The sequence below is a fragment of the Myxocyprinus asiaticus genome, chromosome 48 (genome assembly GCF_019703515.2).
Source record: "Myxocyprinus asiaticus isolate MX2 ecotype Aquarium Trade chromosome 48, UBuf_Myxa_2, whole genome shotgun sequence".
Classification (NCBI taxonomy): domain Eukaryota; kingdom Metazoa; phylum Chordata; class Actinopteri; order Cypriniformes; family Catostomidae; genus Myxocyprinus; species Myxocyprinus asiaticus.
The window spans coordinates 12,292,368-12,304,212 of NC_059391.1; the positions used below are offsets into that span (position 1 = coordinate 12,292,368).

The window sequence follows — 11,845 nt, forward strand, 5'->3', positions numbered from 1 at the left end:
TGTATGTATCATGTGCTATCATTAGATTGTATTTTATATAAAATTGTATCACCATAACTGTCACCCATCGGCCACCCTGCTCTCTAATTATCATCATCAGCCATTGAAAAAACGTTGGTCAACCATTGTGTCAATCTCATGAAACCCATCATGAACGGGTCATATTTTCGTCATATTTGACCCAATTAAGATTTTTTTTAATAATGTGAAAAAACATCGTAATGGTCCTAAAAATAAGCTTAATTTTATGTCAAACAAAAATATCATTTATAAATTCTTTTGATTTTGTGGTGAAATGTGACCTGGACATTTTGTGAGATTCACCTATTTTTGTGTGATCAGTTAAAATACAAAATACTTTAAGACAAATGGAATACAGCAAACAAATATAACCACATTTATTTCTGAAAGTATAAAATATTTCACTATAAAGGCCACTTTGCAAGGGTAAATTAACAACGTTTTTCCAAATATGTACACAGTTAATACCTTTCCCTCTTAGATATCGTCCAGCTGTGGCAAACCGAAATATCGTTGTCTCACATGACCACAGAAGTAGTTGGCAAGGGTTTCAATAATTTACTTGATAGCAGAAAATGAATGGCAGGAGTTTTGAAGGTTCCTGGTTTTTCTTTTTTTGTACATCCTTCAGAGGCATCAGGTATTCCAGAGGGTCTCATTCTCCCTTCAAAACCAGTGAAGAGGCACAGTTTGACATCGATTTAACAGGCACTGTATGCCCTTGAACTAGGAGGCTTAAAAAAAAAAATTTAAAAAAAAAGTTTAAAAAAAATTAATTTACAGTTCACATTCTTTACAATGGCACCAGTCAAGCCTCCAGAGTTTCCTCACATGGAGTAAGCCTCCCGTGTTAGTCCGACCTGAACAGCTCGCACCCAGCACCCCGGCATGACAGGCAAGTTTGGCTCTCTCTATGCGCTTTGAGGCTTCCTTGCTCTGAGTCTACGTTCTTGCGATCTATCCCTACACTAAAGGAGACGTGGTGTCAGATTGAGGTAGAACAGTTGTACCAAAAATGTAGCAAGAAGTTTAAACCTATGAAGTAACAGTCACATCAATCAACTCTCTAGAGTGGATTTAAAGAGCAAACTAAAGTAATAAATTCACATTCAACCACATCTACAATAGAGATCACTAACACACTGGAATATCTTAAGTGTTCCCAGAATAAATTCCTCCCTCTTATCCCTTCCCTTTCTTGATAAAAAGTCTTCTTTGTTTTGTCTAGTGATTAGCTTTTTCACAGATACCAATACGCTGCCTCATCAGATCTTAATGCAACGGGAGGTTTTTCCTCTTGCTATGTCTTCAGAGGAAACCTTCTCGAAGGTAGGTACAGAGTTGAGCCAACATTGCAGAACCTTCTAACCACCCTCACCACACACACACTGCTACATCTTATTCTGCAGTCAAAAGAAGGGAACAATTGAAGACGTACACCCCCACGCACACAAAGATCACACTCTGACACTTTTCAGTTCTTAACCAAACATGTCGCTCGGTTGTGCTGGGCTTCACTCAACTCCCTCCACTGTGTTCTGTGTTTCTCCGCAAGGCTAGAATTGAGGCAGCAATTGCACTGGAAGCAGGTGACTCCAGACCAGTTGGGGGCAGTCACGCACTAGCAAGGCTCTGTTCTCCCAGAGCACTTTTGCAGGATTAGGACCAACTGCCGGCTGCCATTCCACCCATGCTTACTGAACCTTTTTGGGTGATGATGCTCTCTGTAGATTTAAGCAGTCTCTCAAGGCATGGGGCGTTAATCTTGCCTGGAAGTGGTCGACTGGGAGTAGAGTCTGTCTTACTACACAGACAGTCTGTGCTGGAGGACACAGAGTTGTCCTGTGTCGCGTCCTTGTCTCTGTGGGCTGTTAAAAAGTTTCGAACTGTCCCCTGAGCCTGTTCGGCCGTTGGGGAGCAGATGGGTGTTGTGTGGAGCCATTTTAGGTTGGTTGCAGAGTAGGGCCCAGGTGGGGTGAGGTCACTAACTCTCATTGTCTTGCTACCCATGGAAGGGGCACTTGTGGTGGCAGGGTTTGCAATGCCGATGAGCAGGGCAGATGCAGATGGAGTCAACTGTAAATTTATGAAAGAAAATTATTTCAAATGCTCTAACACTGAGTACTTTAAACTCTATTACAATTTTAAGTCAAGTACATGACTAAACAATTGTGCTAAACAACCTACAGGCCAATTATATCAGCCAGACCAATAAATTGGCCAATATTTGGCCATCGATCTAGATAAGCCGTTACCTTTGACCACAAATCTTCTCTATCCATTGACAAGGCCATCAGTAATGCATTTTTGTGGTTTTGTGAATTTTATATTTGTAAATATTTTATTGTTCAACCATTTTTGGTACCTATCATTTTCTATTATTAAATGCTATTAACATACCAGAATACATGATGCATATTAAATGATATTCAAGTACTATTTGTTTTAAATATAGTATTTATATGGTAAATGATGGTTGGTCATTGTAAAAACATTGGCCAACCATAATCAATTAACATCCAAATAGTAAATCTAAAGTTTCCCTTACTAAAATTGACCATGGTGAACATAGTTTCAGTCAAAATACCATAGCTACAATTATTCTTTAAAATCATTATACATGGGATCACCTTTTCAAACACTGCTTTCCAAATCTTTCATTGAATTAAATTTCTTTTTATTCATTCCAGTGGCAAATTTCAAGTGACCACAGTTTTAGTGTAGTAACTACTGTATCTTGGCAAGAATTTTGATTACCACTGTAAATTTTTGTAAGTTATATAAAAAAGGCCTGCAAATGTTCTTGTATTCAGATGTCTTTGCAGGCCTTTTTCTGTCCTCTGGAAGCTTTTCCAAAATTACCTGTTCTTTTCCGTCACTGTTCTTAGCGAACATGAGATGCGCATTTAATACCTCTACAACTGTAAAAATAGATTTTAATCCCTTCTTGTCTGCCCTGTTCTTCTACGGTCCAGTGATTACAGTATAATGGGTATTTTAGTCCCTCTTTTTCTATTATCCTGCAGTCTTAACTTACACATGATCGTGACAGCTCTTAGAGAGCCTTGTCTGACTTGAAAGCATTACCTTGGGTTTCTTAGACAGGGCCGTCTCCTCCATCAGGTCTGCGGTGTTTACTTGGTCGCTTCGTTGGGGTTTTATGTGAGGGAACCAGTTCTTCAACATTTCCTCCATTTTCAAAATAATGTTGACATATCTCTCCCTGCATGGCACAAGAAAGAAAAACATTTAAGTCGGGCAACCCACAAATGCACTAAAAAAAATGGGCTCATACAGTTTCAGATTTAGTGTATGCCATGTCTGACATGATTGAAAATGAAAGTCTACCGGTCTGTAACCTTGTTTGGTAGCAGGCGAGTTGAAAGAGCACTCAACCACAAGTACACAGCATCATGCAAGCAAGTATACACAACACACAAACGTGTTCCTCAAAATGAGAACAGCTCATGTGTTGAGTCACACATGTTTGTACCCACACGTGGCATGGAGTGCTACCGTTTCCCTCACCTCTAAATATAGACACATAAGCCTGCAGCGGGGAACTGGCGTTCACGTCACAGGGAAAATAAATAGTTTTGCTGAGAAGCAGTGATGCAGACGCACCCTCACACAGGCACATGGTGCCCATTGCCTCGCACCGGCCCTGACAGGTGGTTAACTGAGCTTACTGCAAGTCACATGACCAAAGTCTATTTGCTGTGGCCTCATTATCAGCATTTTAAATGTATACACCCACTGCTGTAAATGTTACTTTTGTACACCCTCTTCAGATGCGCCTTTTTTGCCGGGGGCTTGCCAGCTGGCATAATGAAGAGAGGGGGTCCTATTCTGAGCTTGCTGGTGGGGAGAAAGCCACACACACACAATTTGTCTGCCTGGTTGCATACGTCAGCTTGGGTTTGAGCAGAGGCAATTTTGGCTCAGTACCTTGATCAGATGGCCTGAATTAGGACCCCACCCAAAACCCCATCAACCATGTTGCCAGTGGATGGATGCACGTTTCAAACTGGCAGCTACATTTTTGTGCTGTGCAGGTTGCAATACTGCTGGATGCAGGCCAAAGTACACCAATGGTCTTCTAGACTCTGCACTCCCACGTGAGTATTGGACTTCATGAAGTAGAACAATGCAGTACAACGAGAACAAATCTGGGCTACTTGCCAGGTGCTGTTAAGAGGAAAAGTAAATGACCCACCTAAACCCAGCCTGACCCATTACGACGTCATTCAATGCAACAGGAGCACAGACTCCTCCCAGAGATGATATCACAGCCATAACACTGTCAAACCAGAGGAGGACTAATCAATCGTCTGACAAGTTATTCCCTCAAGCAAGACAGGACATTTTTAATGATCCGGGTTTGAATTCTATTCTTGATCAGCCATTTTTAGATCTGTGGTGGCAGGTCTTTACTGGGCCAGCATCCCTCCTGCTGCTTTGGATCAAGCATCATGCTGCGAGACCATGTGTTTTAACATTTCCTGGACTCCCTGACTTGTACCCTCAGAGCAAAGACATTCACAAGGCTTCCTTAGATACATTTGAGGGCATAGTAGTCATTCATGAGCAATGAGAGAGAACTCAACCTTGGCTTACTGCTAATGTGCATAAATATATACACGCACCAAAACAAAATTCTCCCACAGTGCTCAACAACTAACAGAATGTGGTAACAAGAACAATGCGGGGGCCTGGGTAGCTCAGTGAGTATTGACGCTGACTACCACCCCTGGAGTCGCGAGTTTGAATCCAGGGCATGCTGAGTGACTCCAGCCAGGTCTCCTAAGCAACCAAATTGGCCTGGTTGCTAGGGAGGGTAGAGTCACATAGGGTAACCTCCTCATGGTCGCAATTAGTGGTTCTCGCTCTCAATGGGGTGCGTAGTAAGTTGTGCTTTGATCGCGGAGAATAGCATGAGCCTCCACATGTGCAGTCTCCATTGTGTCATGCACAGTGAGCCACATGATAAGATGTGCGGACTGACCATCTCAGAAGCGGAGGCAACTGAGACTTATCCTCCGCCACCTGGATCGAGGTGAGTAAGTAGTGGGAATTGGGCATTCCAAATTGGGAGAAAAGGGGATAAAAATAAATAAATAAAGGAAAGAAAAAGGACAAGAACAATGCAACCAAGTAGAAAGTGAATTGAGGTAGATTAAGTAAATGGACACATCTATCCGATCGATCTGCGATGCAGTGCTTTGCGGACTAAAGCCCACCCTCAAGCAGCCAGTGAGCGATGCGAAGACAAATGGCTAAACACTTACCCCATGCAGGGATTCTGCAGGACCCCCATTATCCTCTGGATGCGGTCCATGGCCACACTCTCTTGGAAAGTGCTGAGGCCTGTGAAAGAAGAAGACACAGCTTAAACCCGGTCTTTTTACGAGAAGTGCCAGCTCATTGTCTCTGACAGGCCGTGCTATGTCTGTGAGGCAGATGGATTCCTGTGAAGCACGTGGGAGGGCAGACTCACTGTCTCTATGGCCAAGAAGCTAAAGGTCGCTCAGAGCCCTCGTTTTGACAGTGATCACAGACAGAGCACTCGCTAGCGGGTCCTCCTGGCGTGCAACCTGTCTTCTAGCACATGGGGTTCTAAACTAGCCAATAAAGTTCTGTTTTAACATCCAACATTTTTAGTATCATCTGTTGGTGTTTTAAAGTAATCTCTGGCTCAGGCAAGTTTTGTGATGCCTAACGGTGCAGATTATACGGAGAGGCACTATCTGTAGCAACACAGTTGCAATGTTCATATTTGTGATGGGCAGTAGAGGAGTAATTTTATATCAAATTAACAGTATATCACAATGTATTAAACAAAATCTTTTGTGTAAAATGTGTATTAACCTACATAACACATATCAAATAAAGCTTTCTCCAATGGAACAGCCCATCTGCAACACAGTTTGCAGAGTAATCTATGATTTTTTGCTTACCGTTGGACCATTTATATTACCCTGTGAATATACACATTTCTGCTGTTGCACACAGTCATACCACGCAACTTTAATTCACATAAAAAATTGTTTCAAATATTGAGTCAGATGTTTCAAATACTTCATCCCACCAGTCGAGGACACTAAGGAGACAGCCTTTGTATAACTTAAAGCTTAATTTTATCATACTTTAGGTATTTCAATCAAGGCCCTTGTGTATTTTTGGAGATGGACGGTTTGCTTTAAACGTGTCTTTTAACCATACGTTTTCAGTTATGACTAAGCCAGGCAGCACGTACAAAGAGGAAATGATTGTGATCAATTCAGTATATTCAGTATACTCCGATATTCATGACACATCGGAGTCTCAAATCTGGTGCCTCTAACTTAGCTGTTCTCCCAAAAAACTAACAGCTTATAATGATCTAACTAGGTAAACTTTTGGCAAAAGACAATAAGTAGCTGTGATCAGGGTAACTGCAGTAGTATGATAACTGAAAACTAGTAGGAATGAATAGGGGATTACTCACGTTCTCGGTATCTGCCTGACCGTAGGCCATTAAGGATTGAGGACAGTGGGTGAATGTAACAATGCAGCTCCAAGCACTGAGAAACACAAAGAACATCATTCAGCATTTCCTTCTTTTACTGTTCATTATTCATTGTTTAGCTTACATTGAGATTTCTTGAAAAAACAAAACTGAGTTCTGATGTTTTTAGTACAGGATGTTCACATTACATTTAGCCATTTGCCATATACAAACATCATCTCATGTTAGGACATTCCTTCATAGAGCTCAATTTTTTTTTTTTTTTAAGAACAATTGGATATTATGATGCAAAACAATGTCTCATCTAGCCTTTTACACATTTGTGCCAATGACATAGTAGAATTTCAATGATGATGCATACTATGTAGGGGAATAACAGTAAAAAAATTTGACTCAGTGGACTTGAGTGTGACTCATTCACTTTTCACCTAGAAAGAACACATGGAGGAGGGCTCTTCCTGGAAGAAGTTCTGCTGTGATTATTTTTTTAATGTATTCTGCTTGGTTGGAGAATGATCATGTAGGTGATAAGGGTGGTTTTCAGAACACTGCATCCCTTCCATTGGCATACCAGTAAATTACATATGCGTACACCAAAAGTGGCATGTCTCACCTTGCATGTAAACAGCCTGTCTTTCTCCTTTTGTTCGGGTGTGACCTGCCTCTCCCTGTGCTCCAGCACCACGGAGCTCCGTGTTCTCTTCAGCACCTGCCTCTTATTGCCTTTAGGACTGTCGGTGCACCGGCTGTAAATGGATCGATCCCCTTGTCCAAAGTGAGAAAGCCCACTGTCATTGCAGTAGTCCGAACTATCGCAGCTAGGAGGAGAACTTCCCAGAGAGCTCATATTCTCTTTGTCCTTCACATCCCCTTTAACTCCATTCCTCTTTGGGAGAGACTGGCAAGTCTGGGCTCCCTGGATGACCCCCGAGCAGGGACCTTTGTGTAGTGTGGTTTGCCCTTCTGCTTTGGTACAGTCCTGCTCTAACTCGCTATCATTGTCCTCATCATCACTGGCCAGCCAGTCGATAGAATAGTCAGAATCTGAAGCTGACATCTTCGGAAGCAGGTTCTAACCAGCACTGACCATCACTGACCTGTGAGGAGACAGGGTGGAGCATTTTAAACTCCAATTTCCATAAACATTAACAATGAACATTATTACTAAACAGAACACGAGCTGGCGTGAAACTGGATAATGGATAAGGAATGTTCTCTCGAAAAATGTTTTGATTTGGCTGAAACATTAAAAACAAAAACTGACTCTGCTGTGTTGAACTATTTCGGAACCATTTGAGAGATTAATAGTAAAGCAGACATGGGCGGTCAAACATGCCAATGTAAGCATGCATTCTTAAAATCCTGTGGGGTACTGAATTTATGTTCAGACCAGCCAGCTTTCCAGCCCCACCAACTGAGTCTCAGACTAAAGATAAACAGCGGCCATAAAAAGACTAACTGCTGTTTCACAAACATTGCTGGGAACAATTTTATTACACCTTCAAGCAACCACGAGTAACCACCATATACTGACATCAATGTCATGCTTTTATTAATTCTTCTCTCAGCATTGATTCTTAAATAAACACCAAATCAAACCCTAAAAAGAATAATCCACTAATATCTTTTTTACACAAGCCTTGTTTAAGCATAATGTTATAGTGACAAATTAGTGAACATATTTATTCAAACTGAAATTAAAGACATTTTTTATATTTACAGCTGTGGTCTCTGTTGAATAGATTTGAAGCTTTGTAGTACATGCATGTGTTTGCTCTGTTTGCACCTAATTGAAAAACACTTTGAAAACGAAGCAGGTGACAAAAAAACACAGATTCAAAGCCCTGTTCGTTTATTCAATGAGAACAGAATGCCGCAACCATGGTGACCACCATAGAACACAAGCAACTGCCATAGAATTAAGCCATTTTAATAGTGCCATTCCTGCTGCAGCCCATTATTAATACTTACCAATAGTTTTCTAATGGTGGTTGAACCCAAAAATGATAGATTATTTTGTGGGCTTGCTTTTAAAAGAGGGGGTTTGAAAATAATTCAAGGCTACACAGTTAGGAGCCAGTATTGTTTCCGCTTGCATTATCAATTCCATCAGTTCATAGTAATTCATAATAGAAAGGCCTTGAGAAACAAACGACAAATGAGCATTATAGGAGCATTTTAAACGTAAAGTCTAATGAGGCAAAGTGATTCTTTGCTGTAAGCACGTGTTTCACTGGAACAAGTGCTTTGCGCTTTCTTTAAGGGTGCTGACCACTCAAACATCAAAACGGTGGAAGGCTTTTCACGACACATAAGGAGTGTCAATAAATGGGTGTACATGATACATGTTTAAAAAATGACATATCAGTGAATAAATATTGTTTCAAACATGCCAGAAAACTACCCCTACACAGTAAAAAAAAAAAAATGCTTCATGTGGGAAGATAAAATTAACTGATTGTATTCAAGTCAAGTGTATTATTCATGACTAAATCAACCTGATTACATTAGGTTACATCAATGAAAGTAATTTTGAAGAGTCAGACCAGGTTGAAATAGTTCAATAAAGTAACAAGTGCATTTTCATTTTTTCACTTATGATAATTAACTTTTACCACCCCGATCTCTACAAAAAAATAAAATAAAATACATGCAGCATCTTTCTGAATGCACTTTAAATGTGTGTAAAACCTAGTAAATGTTTAAAAGCTTCAAAGGCAACTTTGCGCACAATTTAGCTTATACTATAAGAACTTAAACTATATATTAGTATATAGTTTATACACCACTATACATCACTACTGGCAAAGTATTTTCAGACGCACATTCACACCACTTCAACATTGTATCCGCACATCAGCTGTTCAGTATCATTGCAAACAAACGGACCTCTGAGCCAAATAGTTCTGGACACATAGGTATTACATAATGTCTCTTTATTGGCAGGGCAAAACGTGTAACTCAAGCACGGGACTAATTGGCTCTATAACGGTCATAAAGATCAGCCTATCCAAACTGAAGTAATCGCTGACAAGCTTCTCTCTCAATACGGATTTTGGCAAAAGCGCAATCAAACAAAACGCACCGAAGGAAACCGTGCTTTAACGAACAAACTCTTCTTTCATATCGGAAACTGCCCATATTAGATATCTTTACAAGTTTTGTCGACAGCTGGGGACGGGCATGAAAAGGCCCTTTATTAGACTGTGGTAACCGGTAATTTGACAAAACAAAGGCAATCATTGAAAGGTGTATTTTGAGAGTTTTGTATTTTGTTTGTGCTTGGCACCCAGAGTAAACAAAGAAAAGGGCATGTGACAATTATTTAACAGCGACATGAAGCGCAACATTTCGAATGTCTATAACAGCAAATATAGGAAGTCGCGATGCGCATTTGTGTGTGCTGTTATATTATTACTAAATCTAATATAAAAACACAAAATAAAAAGACGTGCTGGATATCATTAATGTACCTGTCCGATTATTGAGGGTGGGGCCCTGTTGATGATGACAAACAGCTTATCACACTCTTTAAAAGACAAGACCACCGCAATTTTGGACTTTTCAAATATTTTAAATGAAATGTATTTTTCAAAGCGAATCTATTATGTTGCGGAAAACAAGCAGTGGCCCTACAGACAAAACCCGACAACTATTTCTAAAGGCTCCGTATAAGGAAACCCTATCAAATTGGGTGTTTAATAAATGCAGCACATCAGCAAACATTCAAATGTGTTATTTAGATTAAAATAAAACCTAAGTTTGTATTTTCACCTTTCCCCAAATGGATGGATGACTCTCCACCACGCGGCATTCTCACTATATACATGTTTTGCATTCATACACATAAAGCCTTATATAAACCCTTTTTATATTTCTTAATCTATACGTGCCTGTATTTTCCAACCCCACAAACCCCATTTTGGGAAGCGATCCTTATTATTTAAAACGCTGGTCGTACCTCAAGCCGGATGGGACGAAAGGTCTCACTTTCCTTTGTTTCAGCAGTATATCCACAGACAACTGAATCGCCCGAGTCTCTGTAGAGAGGTGTACGTGGTTTCAGTGATGTAGACCTGCAGTTGTGTGGCCCCGTGTTACTTCTCCCAAGGCAACGTGTCTGAAGGGGCGGGTACAAAAACGCAGGGCTTTCCGATTTGCGCGTCCAGACCGAATCTGACAAATAGACTTTGCGTTTGAAGCCAGCCTCGGCTGATAGGGGAGATGCGCTTACATATTAAAATGAAATGCAAATTGCCAAAACACGTGGACACGCGGATCGGTTTCATTCCAACAGGCGGACTGAATGTCAACTCTGAGCGCTTTTTTTCTCGCTATAACTTTTTTATGCCTCATTAGCTCTGTTGGGATGACGCAAGAGATTTCTGGGACGAACATCCCTCATATATAGGGTCCGGGTGCATTCTATAGGGATGCAAGATGTTTGATCAGAGTATATGTTATAGCTGTAGCAAAGCAAGTACACTGGCGGCCAAAAGTTTGGAATAATGTACAGATTTTGCTGTTTCGGAAGGAAATTGGTACTTTAATTTACCAAAGTGGCTTTCAACTTATCACAAAGTGTAGTCAGGACATTACTGATGTAAAAAACAGCACCATCACTATTTGAAAAAAGTCATTTTTGATCAAATCTAGACAGGCCCCATTTCCAGCAGCCATCATTACAACACCTTATCCTTGAGTAATCATGTTAAATTGCTAATTTGGTACTAGAAATTCACTTGCCATTATATAAAACACAGTTGAAAGCTATTTGGTTTGTTAAATGAAGCTGAACATTGTCTTTGTGTTTGTTTTTGTGTTGCCACAGTATGCAATAGACTGGCATCTAAGGTCAATATTAGGTCAAAAATGGCAAAAAAGAAACAGCTTTCTCTAGAAACTCATCAGTCAATCATTGTTTTGAGGAATGAAGGCTATACAATGCTTGAAATTGCCAAAAAACTGAAGATTTCATACAAAGGTGTACATTACAGTCTTCAAAGATAAAGGACAACTGGAAAGAGATGTGGAAGTCCCAAATATACAACTAAACAAGAGGATAAGTACATCAGAGTCTCTAGTTTGAGAAACAGACGCCTCACATGTCCTCAGCTGACAGCTTCATTGAATTCTACCCGCTCAACACCAGTTTCATGTACAACAGTAAAGAGAAGACTCAGGGGTGCAGGCCTTATGGGAAGAATTGCAAAGTAAAGCCACTTTTGAAACAGAAAATCAAAAAGAAAAGGTTAGAGTGGACAAAGAATCACAGACATTGGACAACAGATAATTGGAAAAGAGTGTTATGGATCT

The 11,845-nt window shown here is 40.4% G+C and overlaps 1 protein-coding gene across 1 annotated transcript; it reads right to left on the reverse strand.

Annotated features, from left to right (window-relative positions):
• Positions 1-374: 374 nt before the first annotated feature.
• LOC127437593 (uncharacterized) lies at positions 375-10,648 on the reverse strand. The gene is made up of 6 exons (XM_051692615.1): positions 10,491-10,648; positions 7,143-7,626; positions 6,509-6,584; positions 5,310-5,388; positions 3,109-3,244; positions 375-2,097 (listed from the first exon to the last, which is right to left on the reverse strand). Exons 2-6 carry the CDS (start codon positions 7,584-7,586, stop codon positions 1,681-1,683), a joined length of 1,152 nt encoding a protein of 383 aa, XP_051548575.1. The 5' UTR covers positions 7,587-7,626; positions 10,491-10,648; the 3' UTR covers positions 375-1,680.
• Between the last annotated feature and the right edge of the window lie 1,197 nt (positions 10,649-11,845).

Excerpts from the sequence above, each read along its gene's own strand:
- LOC127437593 (XM_051692615.1), bottom strand. The coding sequence starts at position 7,586 with ATGTCAGCTTCAGATTCTGACTATTCTATCGACTGGCTGGCCAGTGAT. Across the intron at positions 6,585-7,142 it reads ACAGGCTGTTTACATGCAAG|TGCTTGGAGCTGCATTGTTA; the intron begins GTGAGACATGCC and ends TGTGTTTCTCAG. Across the intron at positions 3,245-5,309 it reads CTGCAGAATCCCTGCATGGG|GGAGAGATATGTCAACATTA; the intron begins GTAAGTGTTTAG and ends TGTGCCATGCAG.